The 22,435-nt window shown below is 42.7% G+C and overlaps 1 protein-coding gene across 2 annotated transcripts in view; it reads right to left on the reverse strand.

Annotated features, from left to right (window-relative positions):
- pde4d (phosphodiesterase 4D, cAMP-specific) overlaps positions 1-21,670 on the reverse strand; it is a 196,192-nt gene extending 174,522 nt beyond the window's left edge. Inside the window, exons 1-2 of one of the 2 annotated variants that reach the window (XM_077222810.1) lie at positions 21,584-21,670; positions 7,842-8,074 (exon numbers count right to left, since the gene is read on the reverse strand). In XM_077222810.1, coding sequence (XP_077078925.1) covers positions 7,842-8,074; positions 21,584-21,625 — 275 coding nt within the window. In that variant the 5' untranslated portion in view covers positions 21,626-21,670. Of the gene's footprint in view, positions 1-3,362; positions 4,069-7,841; positions 8,075-21,583 lie in introns of those variants that run through there. The other variant, XM_077222811.1, reaches the window with a different exon arrangement.
- Between the last annotated feature and the right edge of the window lie 765 nt (positions 21,671-22,435).

Below are 22,435 nucleotides of genomic sequence, written 5' to 3' on the forward strand. Positions count from 1 at the left end.
AAATTACGTCCATTTTCTTACGAAATTCAAAAACATAAATACCGTTTTGGCGCTGTGGCGTGAGATCGCTCTGGCGCAGCTCAAGAGAAGCAGCATCGCCGAGCACACATAATCTTCTCTTCCGCCTTAATATTATCAGTTACAGCGTGAAATAAACATGAATGAGCATCTGAAAGTGTGTTAAAAGATAGAGTATAACTTATCGAAATCCTTGTTGTCACATGGAATCGCTCAATCATTGTTTCAACCGAGGAAAGACGTCATTAGCTGCGTTTACATGGACACTTATAATCGGATTGACGGCTCAATTGGACTAAAAAACCTTCATCGATCCGATTGAGCTCGATCCGATTGAAATTTCGATCCGATTGAAAGGGGTGGTTTACTCCTTTTGTAATCCGATCGAGAGAACATGTAAACACTTGATCGGATTGAAAAACGAAACTTAAAGGACTGCGCATATGCAATGACGTTGAAATAGCATAATGACGTATGACGCGTGGAACAAGCTGTTCTTCCTGTTGAATAAAGTGAATATAAATGAGTGTTCCGTCATTAAAAAATTCTCATTTCACTCAGCGTCTGTGAAGTGGAGCAGGACAACGTCCCACCAGTGCTTGTTTCAGATTATCATCCATGGACGACTGGTTTTGGGCGCGTGGTTTTACTGCGTGATCAATAGCAGCACGGCAAAACGGTTCATGCTCATCGTCTCCAAATCATGACCAGAGACGGATAAATATTAAGTCTGCTGTTTAAAAAAAATAAAGAACCAATAAAGGAGAATAGTTATGCGCGAACAGCGGCATATTTGTGCAGTGTGCGCATGTCAAAAAATCAATTCCGATTTGAATCTTGTGACATATAAACGCGCACATCAACCCGATTACTTTATTTATAGTTCATGTAAACACCGTGTTCGGATTCATCAATCGTATTGATTTCATTCCGATTGTGTCCATGTAAACGTAGTTAGTGAAACAGCTTGTAAACAATGTCATGTAACGTCACATTTACCTCAGAAAAACCATATCCAGTGACCATGAACTCGTTAGTCAGCTAGAAAAATTTACTCTAGAGAGGAGCATTTTGCTAAATATATGCACCATATTACATATGCATTTTATGTTATTTTATTTTATAATTATTTTATGTTTTTCAATATTTAATGCATGTTTGAATAAATCTGGCAAGTTTTTATGACAGCCACCCTTTAAATATTTATATTTCATATAACTTTATTATTAGAAAAATAAATAAAAGTGTAATTGTTTGCATACAAATCAGTAAATCTTTACCTTTAATATTAGGCTATAGTAGGCTAATGACTCTAATGAATTTGCCATAGTTTACAGCATTGGTTAAGAGATTTGTTTTCCTTGAGAAAATTTGCCATGTATTGTACCTGATATCCAAAATAATCAATATTGAATCGAAATCGAATCGCAAGCTTGTGAATCGAAATCGAATCGAATTGTGAAATTTGTGTCAATACCCAGCCCTAATAAATACATACATACACACACATATACACACAGTATCTCACCCCTCACATTTCAGCAAACGTTTTAGTAGATCTTCTCAAGGACAATACAATAGAAATTAAACTTGGATATATTTTAGAGTAGTCAATGTGCTACTTGTATAGCAGTATATTTTTACTGTCCTCTGAAAATAACTCAACATACAGCCATTATTGTCAAAATAGCTGGCAACAAAAGTGAGTACACCCTTGGTGAACATGTCAAAACTGTGTCCAAAGTGTTAATATTTTGTGTGAGCACCATTGTTATGGTATGCTTGAGCATGTCCTTTTTAGGGTCTTGCAACATCATGTCCTGTTTTTGGTTTGTTTACATGTCTTTGGTCCATGTTGCTTACATATTTCATTCGTACTGCACCAGAGTTTGTTTGGAAGTGGACCGAGACCCATCTTTTCAGCGTTCACACTTATTCAAATAAACCGAACTAACAGAGCAATCGCACCAGGGTTTGTTTTAATCTAACCAAACATGCCAAGAGTGAACAAGGTAAGTAGGTACAGTAAGCGAAAATGTGAGGGCAAAACAAAAATACATAAGGTAAGGAAATATTTAATTCCTTTGAAAGGTATGAAATCTGTGAGTAATTGTTATTATTAGTTTGATTCAAGGGCACATTTCTGCCTGTAACTAGGCTCTCTGATAAACACTTGTTTTCCTTCAGGGAATATTTGAACCGTTGGTCTCCTCTTGCCAAGTACTAGACCAACAGGGACTGGATGTGAACGTCTGGTGTTCCGCTTGCAATGAATTAGCCTGTGATGGGTGTAAACAGTCTTATTTCTCATTCGGTGAATGAAGGAGCTCTGAAGGACAGCAGTGCAGAGGGCTCTCCAGAGAGCAATAGACGTGAAAAGTACTTATGCACGAACTCATCAGGAGAAGCCATGGCTCATGCTCTGGGCTAATTAGAAATATTGATTATAATTACCTGAACATTCGACTTTTTGCTTGCCCATTTGCTAACCTGTTTGTACTTTAACTACAGGTCATTTATACTTAAACCAATTTATATAAAATTCTGACCCATGTCTGTGTCAGTCCGTTCTTCAAACCATGTTCCAATGCTGTGTCCTAACCATGAAGAAGCCTAATTTCTTTTCAGACTGAAAGCAAAAATCCCGTAACAAAAATCAGCACCAGCCAAATAGAAATGCATGTGGATGAATTATCACTTTCACTCACAAAGCACTGCATGGTGTAAATCACATACCTTGTTACTTGCATGATTTCTGTGATGCATCTCAAGATGGCATCCTATTTACTTTTTTTTTTCAAGTTTATATAATCTCATAATTTAAATTTTAAGACATTCATATTCAAACATTTAGTTTTAATTGTAAATTAATTAAAAAGGCCCCGTGACATCAAAATGAGGCAAATGTTATGTACTCAAAAGCTGACAAAATTAACTTATAATTATTAATTAAGCAGATACACAATTTTAAACTTGCAATCTTTCTCTGCTACGAAAACTAACAAAATGTAATTCCCTCTGCCAAAATACCAACTGTAAATGTAAATCAAGTTTCACACTTTATAAGTAAAGAAAAGACTTGGATATTTAGAAGTACGTATGCTTGTTTCACTGAATAGTGGATATTTAGAAGTACGTATGCTTGTTTCACCGAATAGTGTATTATAGGTTAATTAATTTGATAAGCAACTTCATGAGGTTCCTGTAGAACTCTACAAAGTAATTTAGAATTAAGGAAATATAATAAATTTTCTACTACGTTTTTATGAAGTATTTATGAAGTTAAAGTAGGCCATTTATTTTGTTTAGTTGGTTTGAACATGATGGAAAAATCATAGTCTTACCGTTTAAGTCCTTGAAAGGATGATGGCCATGACATTCTGGACTTTTTCAAACCGGGACGGTTACCGGTGTCCACGGCATATGTCCGGTCCATGGTCCTGGGTTTCAGGTACTTTTCCGTGTCGGAAAAGCCTCTCTGTCTCACGCGGTAGTTCTTGCGCGAGCCGAAAGAGTTCTGGATCTGAAGAGGAACCGGGTTCTGTTGCCTCCAGAGATGTTTTGGGGCATTATCGGTACCGGGAGAAACCAAAGTTGATACATCGCTTCCCGCGTCCATTCTTGCAGTTGTATCCACTCGCTAAAATTCGTTAACTATTTTGTGATAGAATGATTGCAACTAGTTTTGGCGCGGATTGTCCGAAACATGGATAACATTAATAAGAAAGCGTGGTGTAAACTACACTATTAATGCCATTTCCAAGAAAACAACAATATTTTACGTGAAATCTGCAAATGCATATAAACAGAAAAGTCGTCCTTTTTTTCTTTTTGTACACTATAGTGTATTGACCCATCTGGTCACATCGTCTACTCTAGACATAGCTGTTCGCTTCCATAATAATAATTGTCCATAATAGCACAACACACCGCTTGTCCCGTCGAATTGCTTCCCAAATAAACCAGACAATCTTCGCGGTCCTAGCAACAATATATAAGCATCCCAGTTTCGCGCTTCGACTGGACGGATAACGCATCCAATTGCGTCCTCTCACTCATGTGCAGTCCACAGAAGTGATGCTGGGAGGAGATCGATATTTATTCAGCACAGGTTGACTGACAGCTCAGGGGGAGGAGCCTAATGCTCGTTGCACAATGCGGGAAACAACTTTGGGAAGACAAAACTCCTTATTTATTCGTGCTAGTCAGTCATATGACTAAGAAAAAAAAATACATACAGTGGGGCTATACAGTATAAATTTGGAAACATTAAAAAAATATGTGTTTAAAAAGAACTTTATTATGCTCACTAAGGCTGCATTTATTTAATCAAAAATTTCAATACAAATATAAATGTAAGATAACCAATTCTCCCGACAGGTCATCATACACTTAGGTTTCCTCACATCTGCTGAGCAGTAATGACAGCAGCCTTTAGATGTTGATTCAACCTGAGCGAACGATAATCACCAAACAACCACACAGAATCCTGCAGTTACAAGCATGAAATTACTTTTGACAGCAAATCTGTTTTTGAGCCTTCTCTCTTTTATCAAAGATTATTTTTCACTCAAATACGAATGCGAGTCAACCCTCAGTTCAGGCACTACCACAAAAGCCTTGTTAGAATGACTGTCTTGCATATGACACAGAAATGACAGGAAGGCAATTCAAAGACAAGTGTGTGTAATAGAGAGGAGTCTGATAAAGCACTCTTACCATTAGAGGCAACGGTGGGGAAAAAGAATTGAGACAATTTATCCACTAAATTTGTCATTAAAATATTCACTGAAATGTAAAGAGGGGAAACATGACCTTATGAATTACAGTCTGGCATAAAACAGGAAAATGATGCATACACACAATCAAGACGCAAGTCTTATTCAGAGAAGATGACGCAGTTGAGTACTGGCCAGTGTGACACTATAGCAACAGTTTCTACAATACAAGTCAAAATCTTCATTTGTGAATGTCTGAACTTCTGTGGTCTGAACTTCAAAAAATTCCAGTCTTCACAGTTGAAGACTGAGGCCTCCTGGGGTGTTGAAAAAAATTTAATTTACCATAATCAGATGGGGAAAACAAGCCTTGTGTGCGTTCATAAAGTCTATGTGCTGTAGACAGGAGCTGATGTTGCGTATCACAGAGCACTTGATTGACAATCATGTCAGCTAGAGATAAAGAATCTGTCAATCATCCTTTGCTTTAATTGAGATAATTATGAGAAAAGTTGCTAGCTATGATGGAGTTGTCTTCGGTTGGACCGCTGAAGGCCATGTAAAAAACAAAAACCTAATAAAAAATGTGTACATCTTTGTAAAACTAAAATGTCTAACTTAAACTAAAAATGTAAATTTATCCATACGTCATGTTGACACTGTCTGTCAACCTTGTTGGCAGAGGCTCTTTTTACCATTTTCAATTTTCCTTTAGTACAAACATTTCACTTCTATTTACCCTGTGTGAATAGAATCTAACACTATTTGCATTTAGTTTAAACAAAATGCTGTTTGTTGATATTTGCACTGATTGCAAATAGTGTTTTGCACCAAGTGTAAACAGTCTCTACCAGCATTATTATTTTAAGGACATTTCTAATCAACTTCGGTTCAGTGTTGGGTCACCCAATTATTTTATATTTTCTCCAGCAAAATCAGCGGAGAACTTCTGATCTGAAATATTTATATTACCTGCATGCATTAAAATGTATTTTCCAAAATTATGACAATATAAACCAAGACATATAGGCTACCGTTTAGAATAGCAATCACAATCAAATTATATCTCTGACTTTGACTAAAACAACTGTTCTTGTAATAAGTCTCCAAAGCAAGAGGAAATAAACATATCAAAAGTCCAATTAGCTCCAACACATCTAGATAAGACGATTTACTCAAACGAAAATAGTTTTTTTAGTTCTGCTAATGTATAAAATTATCTTATAGCAAACAGTGTAGGGGAAAGTTACTTTTAAAAGTAATGCATTACTCCCAAAAAAGTAACTAATTATGTTAGTTACATTTAATGGAAAGTAATGCATTGCACTACTTTTGGATTAATTTTTCTCCCCTGGCTGAGACTCACTCTCAAGGCCTTGTAGGTGTAATGCATTCAATGCAGTAACGAATTTAACAACATTATAGCCTATAAAATGTACACCATTTAAAAAAAAGTTTTTTAAAAACACACACACCACACACAATTTTAGAATATTATAATATTCTGACTGCTTAGAATATTTCCTGACCCATAGAGGCCATAGCATACAAAAGAGATTTGTATGCATGCATGTAATGTATGTATGTAATGTATGTATATATAGTGTTGTGGTCAGAATTAATGGCACCCCAGATTAAAAAAATGGCAGTAATGGTCACATTATGAAATAAATGTTTTTCTCCAAAACACGTTGGCCACAATTATTTGCACCCTTTTATTAAATACTTTTTACAATTTCCTTTTGCCAAGATAACAGCTCTGAGTCTTCTCCTATAGTGCCTGATGAGTTTGGAGAACACCTGACAAGAGATCAGAGACCATTCCTCCATACAGAATCTCTCCAGATCCTGCAGATTCCCAAATACATGTTGTTGCTTCTCTTCAGTTCACTCCACTCATCAGGTCAGGGAACTGGGACGGTCATGGCAGAAGCTTCATTTTGTGCTCCATAACACATTTTTGTGTTGATTTTGATGTTTGTTTTGGATCGTTGTCCTGATGGAAGATCCAACCACGGCCCATTATAAGATTTCTAGCAGAAGCCGTCAGGTTTTGATCTTTTATCTGTTGAGAGTTGATAGAATCCACAATGCCATGTATCTGTATAAGATGTCCAGGACCTCCCAAATATACCCGCAACATTAAAGATCCAACGGTATATTAAATTGTACACATGGTTTTTTTTATCCTTGTGTGCACCAAACCCATCTAATATGTTTGCTGCCAAAAAAGATTCTGACCACAGAATCTCTTAAATTCTCCATCTGTGATCTTTGAAGAGTCTTTGGCCACTCAAACTCTGCTCCTCACCATGCATTAAGACAATATAGACACACATCCTCTTCCTGGCAGATTCGTAACATCTTTAGTTGATTGGAACTTCTTAATTATTGTCTTGATGGTCAAAATGGGGATTTTCAATTCTTTAGCTATTTTCTTTCAGCCACTTTCTATTTTGTGATGCTCAACAATCTTTTGATGGACAAAAGAACTATATTCTTTGGTTTTACTCATTGTGATGGATGATTAAGGGAATTTGTCCTTTGTGTTTCCTCATATTTAAACTCCTGTGAAACAAGTCATAGCTAGACAATTTCATGTTCCTAGTCTACATGACGTGTGCTAAAAAAAGGTAAATATTAATGGGAATATACTAATATAGGTCAGCTTGTCAGTGCTCCGACTTGTTGCAGTGTGCGGCGTATGGTCTGTTTGCATGGCCGTCGTCCCAGAAGGAAGCCTCTTCTTGGTTAGTATGAGAGAATTGTACTCAAAGCACAAATTTTAACTGCTCTAATACAAGATATACAAATTTGTATGGTCCTGTCAAGCAGACAAAAACACGAACAAGATGAATAGGACATGTGGCTTTGCATGGCTAAACGACATACACCTATTATCACATAGGGTGTACTTACTATAGTATTGTCCCTGGAGAAGATAATACTAAAATTTTTGCTGAAATGTGAGGGGTCTACTCACTTTCGTGAGATACTGTGTGTATATATATATATATATATATATATATATATATATATATATATACACACACACACACACACACACACATACATACACATATATATAAAATCTAAGCTGATTACCTGCTTGTATCTGCAGAAGTGATGGCAATGAGGGGGGGTGCTCTCAAGGGGAGGCTGGTGGGTCGAGGCTGGGCCGTCTCGGTCTCTGGTTTCCTCTCACAGTAGTACTGCTCTGCCAGCCTGAAGGCCAAAGGGGGCAGCTGGACGGTCCGACAGGAAAGCCTGCGGACCGCAAAGGGCTCCATGCAGGATAGCGGGCATAAGTCGGGGGATTCTGGGGAACAATCTGAGACCTGAGAGGGTGAGAGCTTGATTAAGTCCTTATCTCGAATGCATTACAGTTTTATAACACTTATATGAGACTTTTACTAAAAAATAAAGTCCACTGACATAAGTAGATCATGAGTCATATACATATTAAATTGTAAGAATGAATCAGTATTCAGATAAACTTTCAGACTAACTTTTACAAAGTACACAAGTACAGATTCTATTAAATAATTAAGATTTTTCAACGATGCTCCATTTGTTATCCGACGATGCTCCATTTGTTATTGTTTTAAGTGCGATTTTTTCAGCTTTGCACAAAGGTAAATCTTAAAGTAGTTAATCTTAATGGACCATTAGCTTTTAATTTTATAATGAATGAGTCACCTGTGCGCATTAACCTTGGCCTAATTAAGTGTTTGAATATATAAGACATTTAAATAATATTGAAATCACTGGAATTGCAACTAAAGCCTACTAAAATATATGTGCTCTAAATATCTCAAACTAAAGTATACCAGCCCACGAGACCATAGGTAAAAAGGTTTTACAGTATTTGTATTTTGAAAAATAGTATACATACACACATATAAATACATATATACATAAACATGTATACATGTATACACACACATATATATATACACATATACATACATATGTGTGTATATATATATATATATATATATACACACATATATACATACAAACACACACACACACACACAATTATAAACGCAACACTTGTTTTTGCCCCCATTTTTCATAAGCTGAACTCAAAGATCCAAGAGTCTATGTACACATTCCTATTTCTCTCAAATATTGTTCACAAATGTGTTAGTGAGCACTTCTCCTTTGCCGAAATAATCCATCCTCCACATAGGTGTGGCATATCAAGATGCTGATTAGATTAGACAGTATGATAATTGCACAGGTGTGCCTTAGGCTGGCCACAATAAAAGGCCACTCTAAAATGTGCAGTTTTATCACACAGCACAATGCCACAGATGTCGCAAGTTTTGCGGGAATCCAGTGCTGTTGCCCGTGAATTGAATGTTCATTTCTCTACCGTAGGCAGTCTCCAAAGGAGTTTCAGAGAATTTGGCAGTACATCCAACCGGCCTCACAACGGAAGACCACGTGTAAACACACCAGCCCAGGATCTCCACATTCAGCATCTTCACCTCCAAGATTGTCTGAGACCAGCCACCCGGACAGCTGCTGCAACAATTGGTTTGCATAACCAAAGAATTTCTGCACAAACTGTCAGAAACCGTCTCAGGAAGCTCATCTGCATGCTCGTCGCCCTCATCTGGGTCTCGACCTGACTGCAGTTCATCGTCGTAGCCGATTTGAGTGTGCAAATGCTCACATTCGATGGCGTCTGCCACTTTGGAGATGTGTTCTCTTCACGGATGAATCCCGGTTTTCACTGTACAGGGCAGATGGCAGACAGCGTCGTGTGGGTGAGCAGTTTGCTGATGTCAACGTTGTGGATCGAGTGGCCCATGGTGGCAAGGGATTATGGTAAGGGCAGGCGTATGTTATGGACAAAGAACACAGGTGCATTTTATTGATGGCATTTTGAATGCACAGAGATACCATGACAAGATCCTGAGGCCCATTGTGCCATTCATCCATGACCATCACCTCATGTTGCAGCATGATAAAGCACGGCCCCATGTTGCAAGGATCTGTTAACAATTCCTGGAAGCTGAAAACATCCCAGTTCTTGCATGGCCAGCATACTCACCGGACATGTCACCCATTGAGAATGTTTGAGATGCTCTGGATCGGCGTATACGACAGCGTGTTCCAGGTCCTGCCAAAATCCAGCAACTTCGCACAGCCATTGAAGAGGAGTGGACCAACATTCCACAGACCACAATCAACAATCTGGATTATCTCGGCAAAGGAGAAGTGCTCACTAACACAGATTTAGACAGATTTGTGAACAATAATTGAGGGAAATAGGCCTTTTGTGTACATAGAAAAAGTCTTAGATCGAGTTCAGCTCACGAAAAATGGGGGCAAAAACAAAAGTGTTGCATTTATAATTTTGTTCAGTACAATCTTAAACTTACAATGTATGTATGTACAGGTCCTTCTCAAAAAATTAGCATATTGTGATAAAGTTCATTATTTTCCATAATGTAATGATAAAAATTAAACTTTCATATATTTTAGATTCATTGCACACCAACTGAAATATTTCAGGTCTTTTATTGTTTTAATACTGATGATTTTGGCATACAGCTCATGAAAACCCAAAATTCCTGTCTAAAAAAATTAGCATATGATGAAAAGGGTCTCTAAACAAGCTATTAACCTAATCATCTGAATCAACTAATTAACTCTAAACACCTACAAAAGATTCTTGAGGCTTTTAAAAACTCCCAGCCTGTTTCATTACTCAAAACCGCAATCATGGGTAAGACTGGCGACCTGACTGCTGTCCAGAAGGCCATCATTGACACCCTCAAGCAAGAGGGTAAGACAGAAAGAAATTTCTGAACAAATAGGCTGTTCCCAGAGTGCTGTATCAAGGCACCTCAGTGGGAAGTCTGTGGGAAGGAAAAAGTGTGGCAAAAAAACGCTGCCCAACGAGAAGAGGTGACCGGACCCTGAGGAAGATTGTGGTGAAGGACCGATTCCAGAACCTTGGGGGACCTGCGGAAGCAGTGGACTGAGTCTGGAGTAGAAACATCCAGAGCCACCGTGCACAGGCGTGTGCAGAAAATGGGCTACAGGTGCCGCATTCCCCAGGTCAAGCCACTTTTGAACCAGAAACAGCGGCAGAAGCGCCTGACCTGGGCTACAGAGAAGCAGCACTGGACTGTTGCTCAGTTTTGCATGTCATTCGGAAATCAAGGTGCCAGAGTCTGGAGGAAGACTGGGGAGAAGGAAATGCCAAAATGCCTGAAGTCCAGTGTCAAGTACCTACAGTCAGTGATGATCTGGGGTGCCATGTCAACTGCTGGTGTTGGTCCACTGTGTTTTATCAAGGGCAGGGTCAATGCAGCTAGCTATCAGGAGATTTTGGAGCACTTCATGCTTCCATCTGCTGAAAAGCTTTATGGAGATGAAGATTTTATTTTTCAGCACGACCTGGCACCTGCTCACAGTGCCAAAACCACTGGTAAATGGTTTACTGACCATGTTATTACTGTGCTCAATTGGCCTGCCAACTTTCCTGACCTGAACCACATAGAGAATCTGTGGGATATTGTGAAGAGAAAGTTGAGAGACGCAAGACCTAACACTCTGGATGAGCTTAAGGCCGCTATCGAAGCATCCTGGGCCTCCATAACACCTCAGCAGTGCCACAGGCTGATTGCCTCCATGCCACGCCGCATTGAAGCAGTCATTTCTGCAAAAGGATTCCCGACCAAGTATTGACTATTGGGTGCATAACTGAACATAATTATTTGAAGGTTGACTTTTTTTTTTGTATTAAAAACACTTATTTTATTGGTCGAATGAAATATGCTAATTTTTTGAGACAGGAATTTTGGGTTTTCATGAGCTGTATGCCAAAATCATCAGTATTAAAACAATAAAAGACCTGAAATATTTCAGTTGGTGTGCAATGAATCTAAAATATATGAAAGTTAAATTTTTATCATTACATTATGGAAAATAATGAACTTTATCACAATATGCTAATTTTTTGAGAAGGACCTGTATGTATGCATGCATGCATGAATGCATGTATATATATACACCTGCAACAGCAAAATAGTACATATGCGATTTGCTATAATTCATACAAAAAATCCTGAAAAAAGTAGCATGGCTATCACAAAAATATTAAGCAGCACAATCTTTTTCAAAAAGTAAAAATAATAAGAAACATTACTTGAGCACCGAATCAACATATTAGCAGTATTATTTCTGAAGTTTCATGTGACATATCCATCAATTCATTCATCATTCCTGTTTGTTGCGATCATCAGTCCACTCTGCTTTTGACAATATGCTCTGAAGACACATGAGAGAACCATCACTCTCTCTGGATACAACAAGGCGATATCGATTTGATACAGAGAGACCAGCTCTCTCCAAACAGCCTCGGGACAAAACAAAAAACACAAAATCACCATTGAGTCACACAAAGAGGCTCCATACTCATTGTCCTTCAGGCACTGATTTTGGCTACCAAAAATGCAATGAAAAAGTTCAATTATCCTGAAAGGTAAATTATTTAATAATTAGTCAAAACCCCATTCAGATCTCTGACTGAAGGGTAAATGAAAGAGTACCTTTGCTCAAAGACCGGTCTTCAAAGTATTTGCTGCTTTTCTGACATTGACATTTTCCTTTGTGTTCTGTTTTATAGAAACATCTCTCATGAGGTTTACATTCACCTTATCACCTCATACATTATTAATTACTTAATTTTGTACTTAGTGTTGAAAGCCAAAATAAGGTGTCCAATGTGAACTGAAATAATTTAGAATACTCTTGGCCTTCAGGAAGAATGCATTTACCTCTTTAAAGCAAGCAAGCTAGATGCAATGCATTTTAAAGCCATTGTGGTTTGGGAGGGGGGGGGGTGCTGCAAAGGGGATATTTCATCTGGATATTTAAAAGATTCATGCTTATTCGCAGTCTCACCAAAATTGGACAATAGAAGATTGGAAAAACATTGCCTGGTCTGATGAGTCTCAATTTCTGCTGCGACATATAGATGGCAGGGTTAGAATTGAGTAAACGACATGAAAGCATGGATCCATCCTGCCTTGTATCAGTGGTTCAGGGTGCTAGTGGTGTAATGGTGTGGGGAATATTTTCTTGGCACACTCTGGGCCCCTTAGTAAAAATTTGAACATTGTTTAAATAACTTAGCCTTCCTAAGTATTGTTGCTGACCATGTCCATCCCTTATTGACCACAGTGTGCCCATCTTCTGATGGCTTCTTCCAGCAGGATAACGCACTGTCACAAAGCTCAAACCATCTCAAACTGGTTTCTTGAACATGAACTCACTATATTCGAATGGTCTCCAGTCACCAGATCTCAATCCAATAGAGATATGTAATGTGGAGGAACAGGAAAAAATAAATGTCTTTCGAGAGGTGAGCGCAATAAACAATGTCTCACATGTCTTCTTGGATGGCTGTTGCCACATCCCGTGAAAAACACATTAACCACAAGGAAACGGTCACACTCCCTTTCAGGGGAACACCCTAATCTTATTTCACGAATGAAATTCAGCAAACCATCGGCCAACTCATAAATAAATAAGCGAGTAAATACGTAAACCTTTGATCCATTTACCAGTGTTTTCACAGAGGCATTGAATATATCAACATTTTAATTATCATCACTGATGCTTTGTAGCGCTCCACTGCGTTGAAAGATTGGTAAATGTGATTTCAGAGAGGAATGATTAAGGTGTCACATGGGTAAAGACCGGCACACAAATGAGGTACTTTATCAAGAGAGATTTGATGATATTTAACTAACAGACTTCAAAGCAGATGTTTTTCCTTTCTTCTTTTACTGTATATTGAAATCCAAATGTTCAGAATTGCTCAGGGATTCAGTCGGCGGTTATCTGAAAGGGTTCATAAGAATTTCAGGGAAGACAAATAGCCTAGACAGTTTAACTTGTCATTCAAACACTAAAGAAAAATTCATTGCACATTTAATGAAAAATATTAATTGTGAAGAGGCTGTTTTGAAAATTAAAACAGACTAAACGACCTGTAACTCATACATAAAGGAACTTCTAAATGGGTGCATTTAGACATTACATAAACAAAACATTTTAGACATCATTAAATCCTGAAATACAGCGCTAAAGCACCAAAAATGAAAGCTCTTTAAATGGCGTACCAATGAAGCCTCAGCATTGCCCCGGGCTTTTGTGACGCGAGCAGTAATGCGGGTTACAAAGGTGATGACAAGTGATGAGAGTATTCTATCATGCAGCCTAGAGCTACATGAGAACTGGACAATGACAAATCTCTATTTATTAATCTTTCCGATGAAAGACTGCACTTCATCTGCCTCCTTGAGACTAGTTCTGTAAGGAAATATTTTAGAGACATAGTTCAGTTAAGTGACATTAAGACTGCATCAAAAAGAGAAACATTCGATTTATTCTCCCAAACCACTAAATGGCAGTCACTGTAAAAAGTTTGCTAACACTTTATTTTGATGGTCTCTTCAGAACCTTCTGTTGACTATAAGTAACTTTGCAACTGCATGTCTACTAACTCTCGTTAGAGAGTCTGTCTGCTTAATATCTGCTAACTCTTTATTGTGATGGTCCTTCAACAGACATTTTACTGACTATAAGTAACAACACTAATGAGAGTTAGAAGACATGTAGGTGCAACTTTACTTAAGGCCTCATTATGCTTCTGCGTCAACTCCACGGCGTAGCTACGCCGTCACTCCTACGGCGTCGTGGCCATTTTATGGTTCTGCATCTGGTTGAGTTGCATCGCGGTGCATCTGACCAATCACAGCCCTTGTGGTCTGCGTCGCCTCGACGCGTGGTTACAATTTTTTGGAGGTGCACGTCGAGCTACGGCGGAGGGGTTCGCGGCGACGCAGAGGGGTCTGCGGGGGTACGGCGGAGGGGTTCGCGGCGACGCAGAGGGGTCTGCGGGGGTACGGCGGAGGGGTTCGCGGCGACGCAGAGGGGTCTGCGGGGGTACGGCGGAGGGGTTCGCGGCGACGCAGAGGGGTCTGCGGGGGTACGCCGTCGATTCGACGCAGAAGCATAAAACAGGCTTTACAGTCAACAAAATGTGTAAAAGAGACCAAGATAAAGAGAAACCAATAGTTCTCTTTCATCATCTCGTGTTCGAGATCCACCTATGGGAAGGGCATCCGTACCTGACCTCTGCAGAAGCATCCAATTGCACCAAGTCTGGCTAGACAGACAGAAGCGCGCAGCCAATGCCAGGTGAGGCCACACCCCCTCACCTAAGGGCATATAACATCTGGGCGCGCTGCTATTCCTCAGTTGACATTCGCTTCTCGCGATCTCTGCATCTCACAGCTCGGTTGGATTTTTACACTGCTCACCTCGTGTCTTCAGGAGGACATATCGACCAGATCAGCCTCCGCCGGACGTGACAGTTGTTTATTTTTCAACTACTGCTGCTTTGCATTCGGAGCCGCCCACGCTCTCGCTATTTTCACCGTTTCTCCTCACGGCTGCCCGCCACGGATTTCTCCGTTTTCTTCGCTGGTATGTCACTGTCTAAGCCTGCAGCCTCTCCAGGGGATAGCATGTCACGGGCCTGCCCGGCCGCGTGTGGTGCCCTCATCGCAGCTAAGGATCTTCATCAGCTTTGCGTGGTCTGTTTGGGTCTTAAGCACGCTCGGGAAGCCCTTGAAAACCCGGAGAATTGCAGTTTCTGCCTCTTGCTGCCTAGGAAGCTGCTAAAACGCCGTCTTAAGGTGGCAGTGACACAGTGCACCGGGCTCAGCCCTTCTGACTCGGACGGGGGACACGGTGATGACGACGCGCTACCGGGGGCCTCCCGGGGCGCAACGTCTCTCGTCTGGGCTGACCAGCCCAATCCCGCCTTCCCCGAGGAGGACATCTTCGGGGACAACCTCACTCTCGTCCACGACCTGCCCGGTTCTGGCGAAGAGGAGGATGCGGCCATTCTTGGGGTTTCAGAGGACGAGGAGGCCATCCCGCCCTCTGGTGTTCCCCAGGCTACGGCCCACGCGGTTCTGCCTCAAGCCATCCTCCTGGAAGTGTGTGAGCGAGCGGCCGCTCGTCTCAACATCGAATGGCCGGCACCGCAGAGCGCCACCGACCAGGAGAGGGATATTTATGATGGGAAAGTGCTGGGACCCCCTCCCGGCCCGAGGAAACAACTCTTCCCCATCCTCCCGGCGTGCGCGAAGCACATGAGAAATTATTGGAGCGACCCGCTCGACTTCAAACACGGTCTCACGGGACTCGAGGTTAAGGACATGGCGGCGCACGGTATGGGCGAACCTCCCACCGTCGAACCTTCCATCGCCAGGCACCTTAACCCCGCTCAGGGCGGGCTGCTCGCTCCCCCCAAGCCGGTCTTGCCCAACAAGATGGACCGTTTTGCTGCCTCCGTTCACCAGGCAGCTTATAAGTCCTCGGCCGTGGCTGTCAGGGCCCTTAACGTTTCTTCGCTCCTCTCCGCCTACCAGGCGGAGATCCTTGAAGAGTTAGGGCAACAATTGGAAAAGGGAAATCCTTCTGAAACCCTGTGGAAGGAGATCCTAACGGTGAACGACCTCGTCCTCCGTAACGCTCGGCAGGCCGTCCAAGCTTGCGGGCGCTCCATGGCGCTTTCCGTGGTCGGAGAGCGCGCGCTCTGGCTGAACCTGTCGGGACTCCCTGACAGTGAGAAACGGCGCATCGCGGGCGCGCCGGTGGAGCCCGGCCGGGCTCTCTTCGGCCCCGCCGTCGCACTGATGCAACAACGGTGTGACGATAAGAAAAAGGAGGATGAGGCCTTCAAACTTTGCCTTCCTAGGAAGTCAGTCCCACGCCAGGCGCCCCCTGTGCGTTTGCCTAACCCACCGGCCACGGGACGACAGTTTCATCAGGGCAGAGAAAAGCCCCGCAACAAACCACCCCCTCGGCAACATAACCCAGCACCTACACACAAGCACTGGGGTAAGCCCGCTCCCGCCGCGGCCGCGGCCGGGAGACCTGCGAATTCCAACCCCACCGACTCGAAACGCAAGCGGCCTGCCTGATGTTCAGCCGATGGGGGCTTCGAGTCCATGTTCACGGGCCGCAAGCCCTTCGGACTCCCCTCCTCTTCTAGGACCCCCGTCCAAAAAACCCAGGGGGTCCCGCGGATGGGTCAGCTCTCCGTGTGTAAACGAGACTGCCCAGCTCGTGTGTTCGAGAGATGTGTGTTTTCCCCCCACGTTCAGGGGGCCCTTTGTAAGGGAAAGTTTAAGCTCAGTGACACCACACTGCCCACACTCTGTTCCCCTCACTCTCTCAATAAAGGCTTCGGCCCCAGTGTTTGCCCAACACAAAACACACAAAACACAAAAAAATACGAATCAAATGAATTCGTTTCGGCGGGAAAACCTCTCTCCGCAGAGAGAATTCATCTCACTGCAGAGAGAGGAAATCCCTCCGAACCCCTGCATGTCGCCTCTAGTGTACCCACTAGATGGCGCCATTGCATCACAAATAAACCTGTCGGTCTCACACAGCTCCGCTCTGGCCCGAGCGGGAGCTCTCGCGAGTCACGAAGCGGCTTGGCGAACCGTTTCAGCTCCCGAGTGGGTGATGCGTACAGTAATGCAGGGTTACAGATTGCAATTCGCAGTAAAACCCCCGCATTTCAACGGCATTCTCTTTTCTCACACGGAAGAGAACGCCTCTCACATTCTGAAAGAGGAAATTTCATCTCTCTTAAACAAGGGAGCGATTCAGGTGGTACCTCCCAATCTGATGAACCAGGGTTTTTATTCCCGTTATTTTCTGGTCCCGAAAAAAGGCGGCTCTCTCCGCCCTATCTTGGACCTTCGAGTGTTGAACAAACATTTGAGGAAATACAATTTCAGAATGCTGACACAAGGCGCACTCGCCCGTGCCATAAAACAGAACGACTGGTTCACATCAGTCGATCTGAAAGATGCTTTCTTTCACATAAGCATCTATCCTCCGCACAGGAAGTTTCTTCGTTTCGCCTACCAGGGCATATGTTACGAATTCACAGTTCTTCCGTTTGGACTCAGTTTGAGTCCCCGGTCTTTCTGTCTGTGCGCGGAGGCGGGCTTAGCACCTCTGAGAATATCAGGTCTGAGAATCCTGACTTATATAGACGATTGGCTCATCATAGCCGAATCAAAGGAGAAGGTGTTGCAGGACACCGACCGTGTGCTCGCGCACATCACATCGCTCGGGTTTCAAGTGAATGTGAGCAAGAGCAATTTCACGCCCAGTCAGAATGTCATTTTCTTGGGCTTGGAGTTGAATTCGGTCTCCATGCGAGCGCGCCTCTCTCAAGAGCGCGTTCGCTCTCTGATGAACTGTCTGACGCAGTTCAGAGAAGGGGCGAAAGTGCAATATCGCACATGTCTCAGGCTACAGGGTCTCATGGCTTCATCCACCCAAGTTGTGCCATTGGGACTTCTGAGGATGAGGGCGTTCATGAAATGGGTCTTGTCACTACATTTCAGCCCGATTCGCGACCTTTGCCGCTCGGTAACAGTGACACGCGCCTGCTCGGCGACCTTGCGCCACTGGGAGAGCGAGAACTTTTACGCACGGGGAACCCCTCTGGGGGCGGTTACGATGCGGAAAGTTGTGACGACAGATGCGTCCTTGACAGGCTGGGGTGCCACCCAGGAGGGCAGAACGGTGAACGGTCTGTGGCCAAACAGACTACGTTCAGCGCACATAAACTATTTAGAGCTTTTAACCATTTGGAAAGCTCTGAATCATTTTCTGCCTCGCCTGCAGGGACATCACGTTCTAGTACGGTGCGACAATACCACGGCTGTGGCTTATATCAACCGTCAGGGCGGCATGCGCTCGTCGAAACTCCACGCTCTAGCTTACAAGCTTTTGGTGTGGAGCAGACGGGTTTTCCTGTCGTTACGCGCAACTCACGTTCCGGGCATTCTGAACAGAGGTGCGGATCTGCTATCAAGGGGAAACCCAATCTACGGAGATTGGCGTCTTCACCCTCAGATAGTGGAAATGCTATGGATGAGATTCGGACGGGCGAGCGTAGATCTATTCGCCTCGCGCGAAAACTACCATTGTCCTATGTTCTTCTCTCTAAGGGACATGGACGCGCCCCTCGGGGTAGACGCACTGGCCCACCCATGGCCCAGAGTGCTCCTGTATGCTTTTCCTCCCCTGTGCCTGATAATTCCCTCATTGGCCAGGGTGAGAGAGCAGGGCCTGTCTCTCATTCTGATAGCACCCAGGTGGCCCAAGGCACCATGGCTGGCGGAGATAATTCCTCTGTTATACGCCGAGCCGTGGCGCCTTCCCGTTCGCACGGATCTATTGTCCCAAGCCAACGGGGAGATTTACCACCCCCACCCGGACAGGGTGGCTCTCTGGGCCTGGCCCGTGAGAGGACGAACCTGAACGCACTTGGGCTTTCGCCGCGTGTGGTCGCCACTATTCAGAATGCCAGGGCCGTCTCTACACGGTCCTTATATGGCTGTAAGTGGCACGTGTTCGAAGGGTGGTGCGATGGGCGCGGTCTCACATCTTATCAGTGCTCAGTTCCTGATATTTTGTGTTTCCTTCAGGACCTCATGGAAAAAGGGAGGTCTTTTTCCACCATTAAGGTCTATTTGGCTGCGATTTCAGCCTGTCATGTGGGTTTTGAGGGCTCTACTGTCGGGCAGCACCCTCTAATCCGCAGATTCATGAAGGGTGCACGCCGCTCGTTGCCAGTCATCAGGAGAACTGTTCCGGAATGGGACCTCTCCATGGTGCTGGAAGCACTGTCTCAACATCCTTTTGAGCCCCTGGGGAGTATTTCCCTTAAGCTGCTGTCCTTCAAGACAGCTTTGCTCTTGGCCTTGGCATCTGCCAAACGTGTCAGTGAGCTACATGCACTCTCGGTTCACCCCTCGTGCACTAAGTTCTCCCTCAGTGGAGATAAGGTTTCCCTTAAGCCTAACCCGGCCTTCATGCCGAAGTGCTTCCCTGCGTTCACTTCGGAGGTGTTGGAGCTGTCCGCTTTTCACCCTCCACCTTTTACCTCTCTGGAGGATCAGAGGCTGAATGCTCTGTGTCCAGTCCGTGCTTTACAGGCTTATATGACCAGGACCAGCGCTTTCCGGAAGAGCGACCAGCTCTTTGTTTCATGGGCCCCTCCGCACAGAGGGAGTCCCATATCGAAGCAACGCCTCTCACATTGGGTTGTGGGCGCTATAACTATGGCTTATGAAGCAAAGGGAGTGCAGCCCCCAAGGGGCATCAGAGCTCATTCCACAAGGGGCTTAGCCGCCTCTTGGGCTTTGTTTAGGGGAGTGTCACTGCAGGACATCTGCTCCGCTGCCAGTTGGGCTTCTCCTCATACCTTTGTGCGTTACTACCGGCTGGATGTCACCAGAACCTCGGTAGCACATTCGGTTTTAGGGGTTGGGTCTTCTTAGCTCTTCCCTGTACCCTGTTGAAACCAATAAGAGTGAATGGCCCGGCTGGTCATGTTCATTCTTGCCACCAAACATTTACTTCCCGTTATGGGTTTAGTTTATGTGCCTTGGTGGGTTGGGGGTACTTTCATGTATGTGTCTCATGCATGCTTCATGTCCTGCGTGTCCACAGCAGTCGGTGTGGCGTCACCTTTGCAGGTTCATGATTAATGGACGTGTCAGGCACCGCCTCCCCGGGGTGACCGTCTTTCTCTGGCTTTCAGAACCTCACTGTGAGTGTATTGGGCAATCGGGGAGCTGTCCATGTCTCTCCCATAGGTGGATCTCGAACACGAGATGATGAAAGAGAACAATAGGTTACTATCGTAACCCCGGTTCTCTGAAACATCGAGTGGAGAGATCCACCAGCTTTGCCCCGCTTGCTGCACGAGAAGCGAATATACTTACTGAGGAATAGCAGCGCGCCCAGATGTTATATGCCCTTAGGTGAGGGGGTGTGGCCTCACCTGGCATTGGCTGCGCGCTTCTGTCTGTCTAGCCAGACTTGGTGCAATTGGATGCTTCTGCAGAGGTCAGGTACGGATGCCCTTCCCATAGGTGGATCTCTCCACTCGATGTTTCAGAGAACCGGGGTTACGATAGTAACCTATTGTTTTCTAAGGGTGAATGGATTAATTGTGAAGGATATGCAAAGTGGGTCCAGAATGACTGCTATTGAGAAATGTTTCTGTTCTAAGATGTCCATTGTTTAAAAGCAGAATAATTCTGAATTAAAATACTTAGTTTTGAGGTTCTTAACATACACAGAAAAATGTATAAATATTTTACTTCGTTTGAATAGCCATCAGCCATTACTCCAGTCTTCACGTGATCCTTCAGAAATCTTTCTAAAATGCTGATTTGGTGCTATTAAAAAAACTATTAATGTTAACAGTTGTGCTGCTTAATATTTTTGTGGAAACCATATTAATTTTTTTTCAGGGTTCTTTGATGAATAGAAAGTTCAAAAGAAAGGCATTTATTTGAAATGGAGGTTTTTTTTTTTACAAATCTTAATTTTGAACAATTGAATGCATCTCTGCTGAATAAGTGTATTCATTTAAAAAAAAAACTTCAGTTCATGGGTCACTACTTCTGGGGTTTCAATCTTGGACAACCACTGCTTCACAGCTCAGATCATTAACCACTGCCACCAACCTGTTTGTAAGTACTAAATAACCCATTGGGTGTTATTCCATTTTAGTTAATGGGTTTTTTAAAACAACAGTCTCAAACCCTTCTGTAGGCAAGGTTTCAGATGACTTTGTACTATAGCACAGGTGAAAGCAGCAATGATTTCCAGTACAATAATGTCCAGTACAATTGATAAAAGTTACACATATTGGAAGTTAATTGTCTGTGTGGCATGAATGATTTCAGTGCACTTACACTCTCCAATTGACTTTCTCCACTGCAGGCATTCTCTTGCATTGTTTGTCCCCAGATAAAAGTTGAAGTTTCAGTCTCAAAATGTAGAAAGTCCTAGAATAAATTAAAAGTAAATGAAATCCTGCTTGATATCACACAAACCATGAGACTAGTAAAATACAGTGATGAGACGCACCACAAGACCAAATGTCCACATTTTGGCTCAAATCCCATTTTGACTAAGGAGGAAACTACCAGAATACAAAAACATCTTGTGCAGTTCTGGCATCAGAAATTGCATTTGAATAAATGTACTATTCTTTTCATCAGTGAGTTTGTGGTCCTTGGGGACAAGCTGATAATCTAGGAACCAACGGTTCAAGTGCCAGTTTTGCATGAAAAAAGAAATAATTGCTTTCAGAAGCATAGACTACAGCATGCCACACATACACTTACATACACTGAGCTGTCACATATTTCATTACGTTTATGATAATCATTGCAAGTATTTGATATGACCTTGGAATTGTGTACACTTCTTAAATTAGTGCTTCATAAATAATTCATAAGGTGAAACAAACTCTGTCCTATTTAAAGTTGGCCAGTTCTACAAAGTCACTCGTTTTATAAAGTCACTTTCAAATAAGACAAAAACCAAACAGAATCTTTGACACATGCAATAATCTAAAATCTTCAAGTTAGCATTTCCATATTTTCTTATGCTCTGTTTAAATATAAGAATGTAAATTCATCATTTTTTTAATGTGAAATTGAGATTCCTAGCTGTGAGGTATTCAAGAACCTAAAACAATTTTTCTACTATAGGGATGGGTGATTATTAATGTCAATGCATTACTATTTGGCTAGGAAAGG

This window comes from Siphateles boraxobius, unplaced genomic scaffold, assembly GCF_051911475.1.
Source record: "Siphateles boraxobius isolate OS27281-9 unplaced genomic scaffold, OSU_SipBor_1 9, whole genome shotgun sequence".
Classification (NCBI taxonomy): Eukaryota; Metazoa; Chordata; class Actinopteri; order Cypriniformes; family Leuciscidae; genus Siphateles; species Siphateles boraxobius.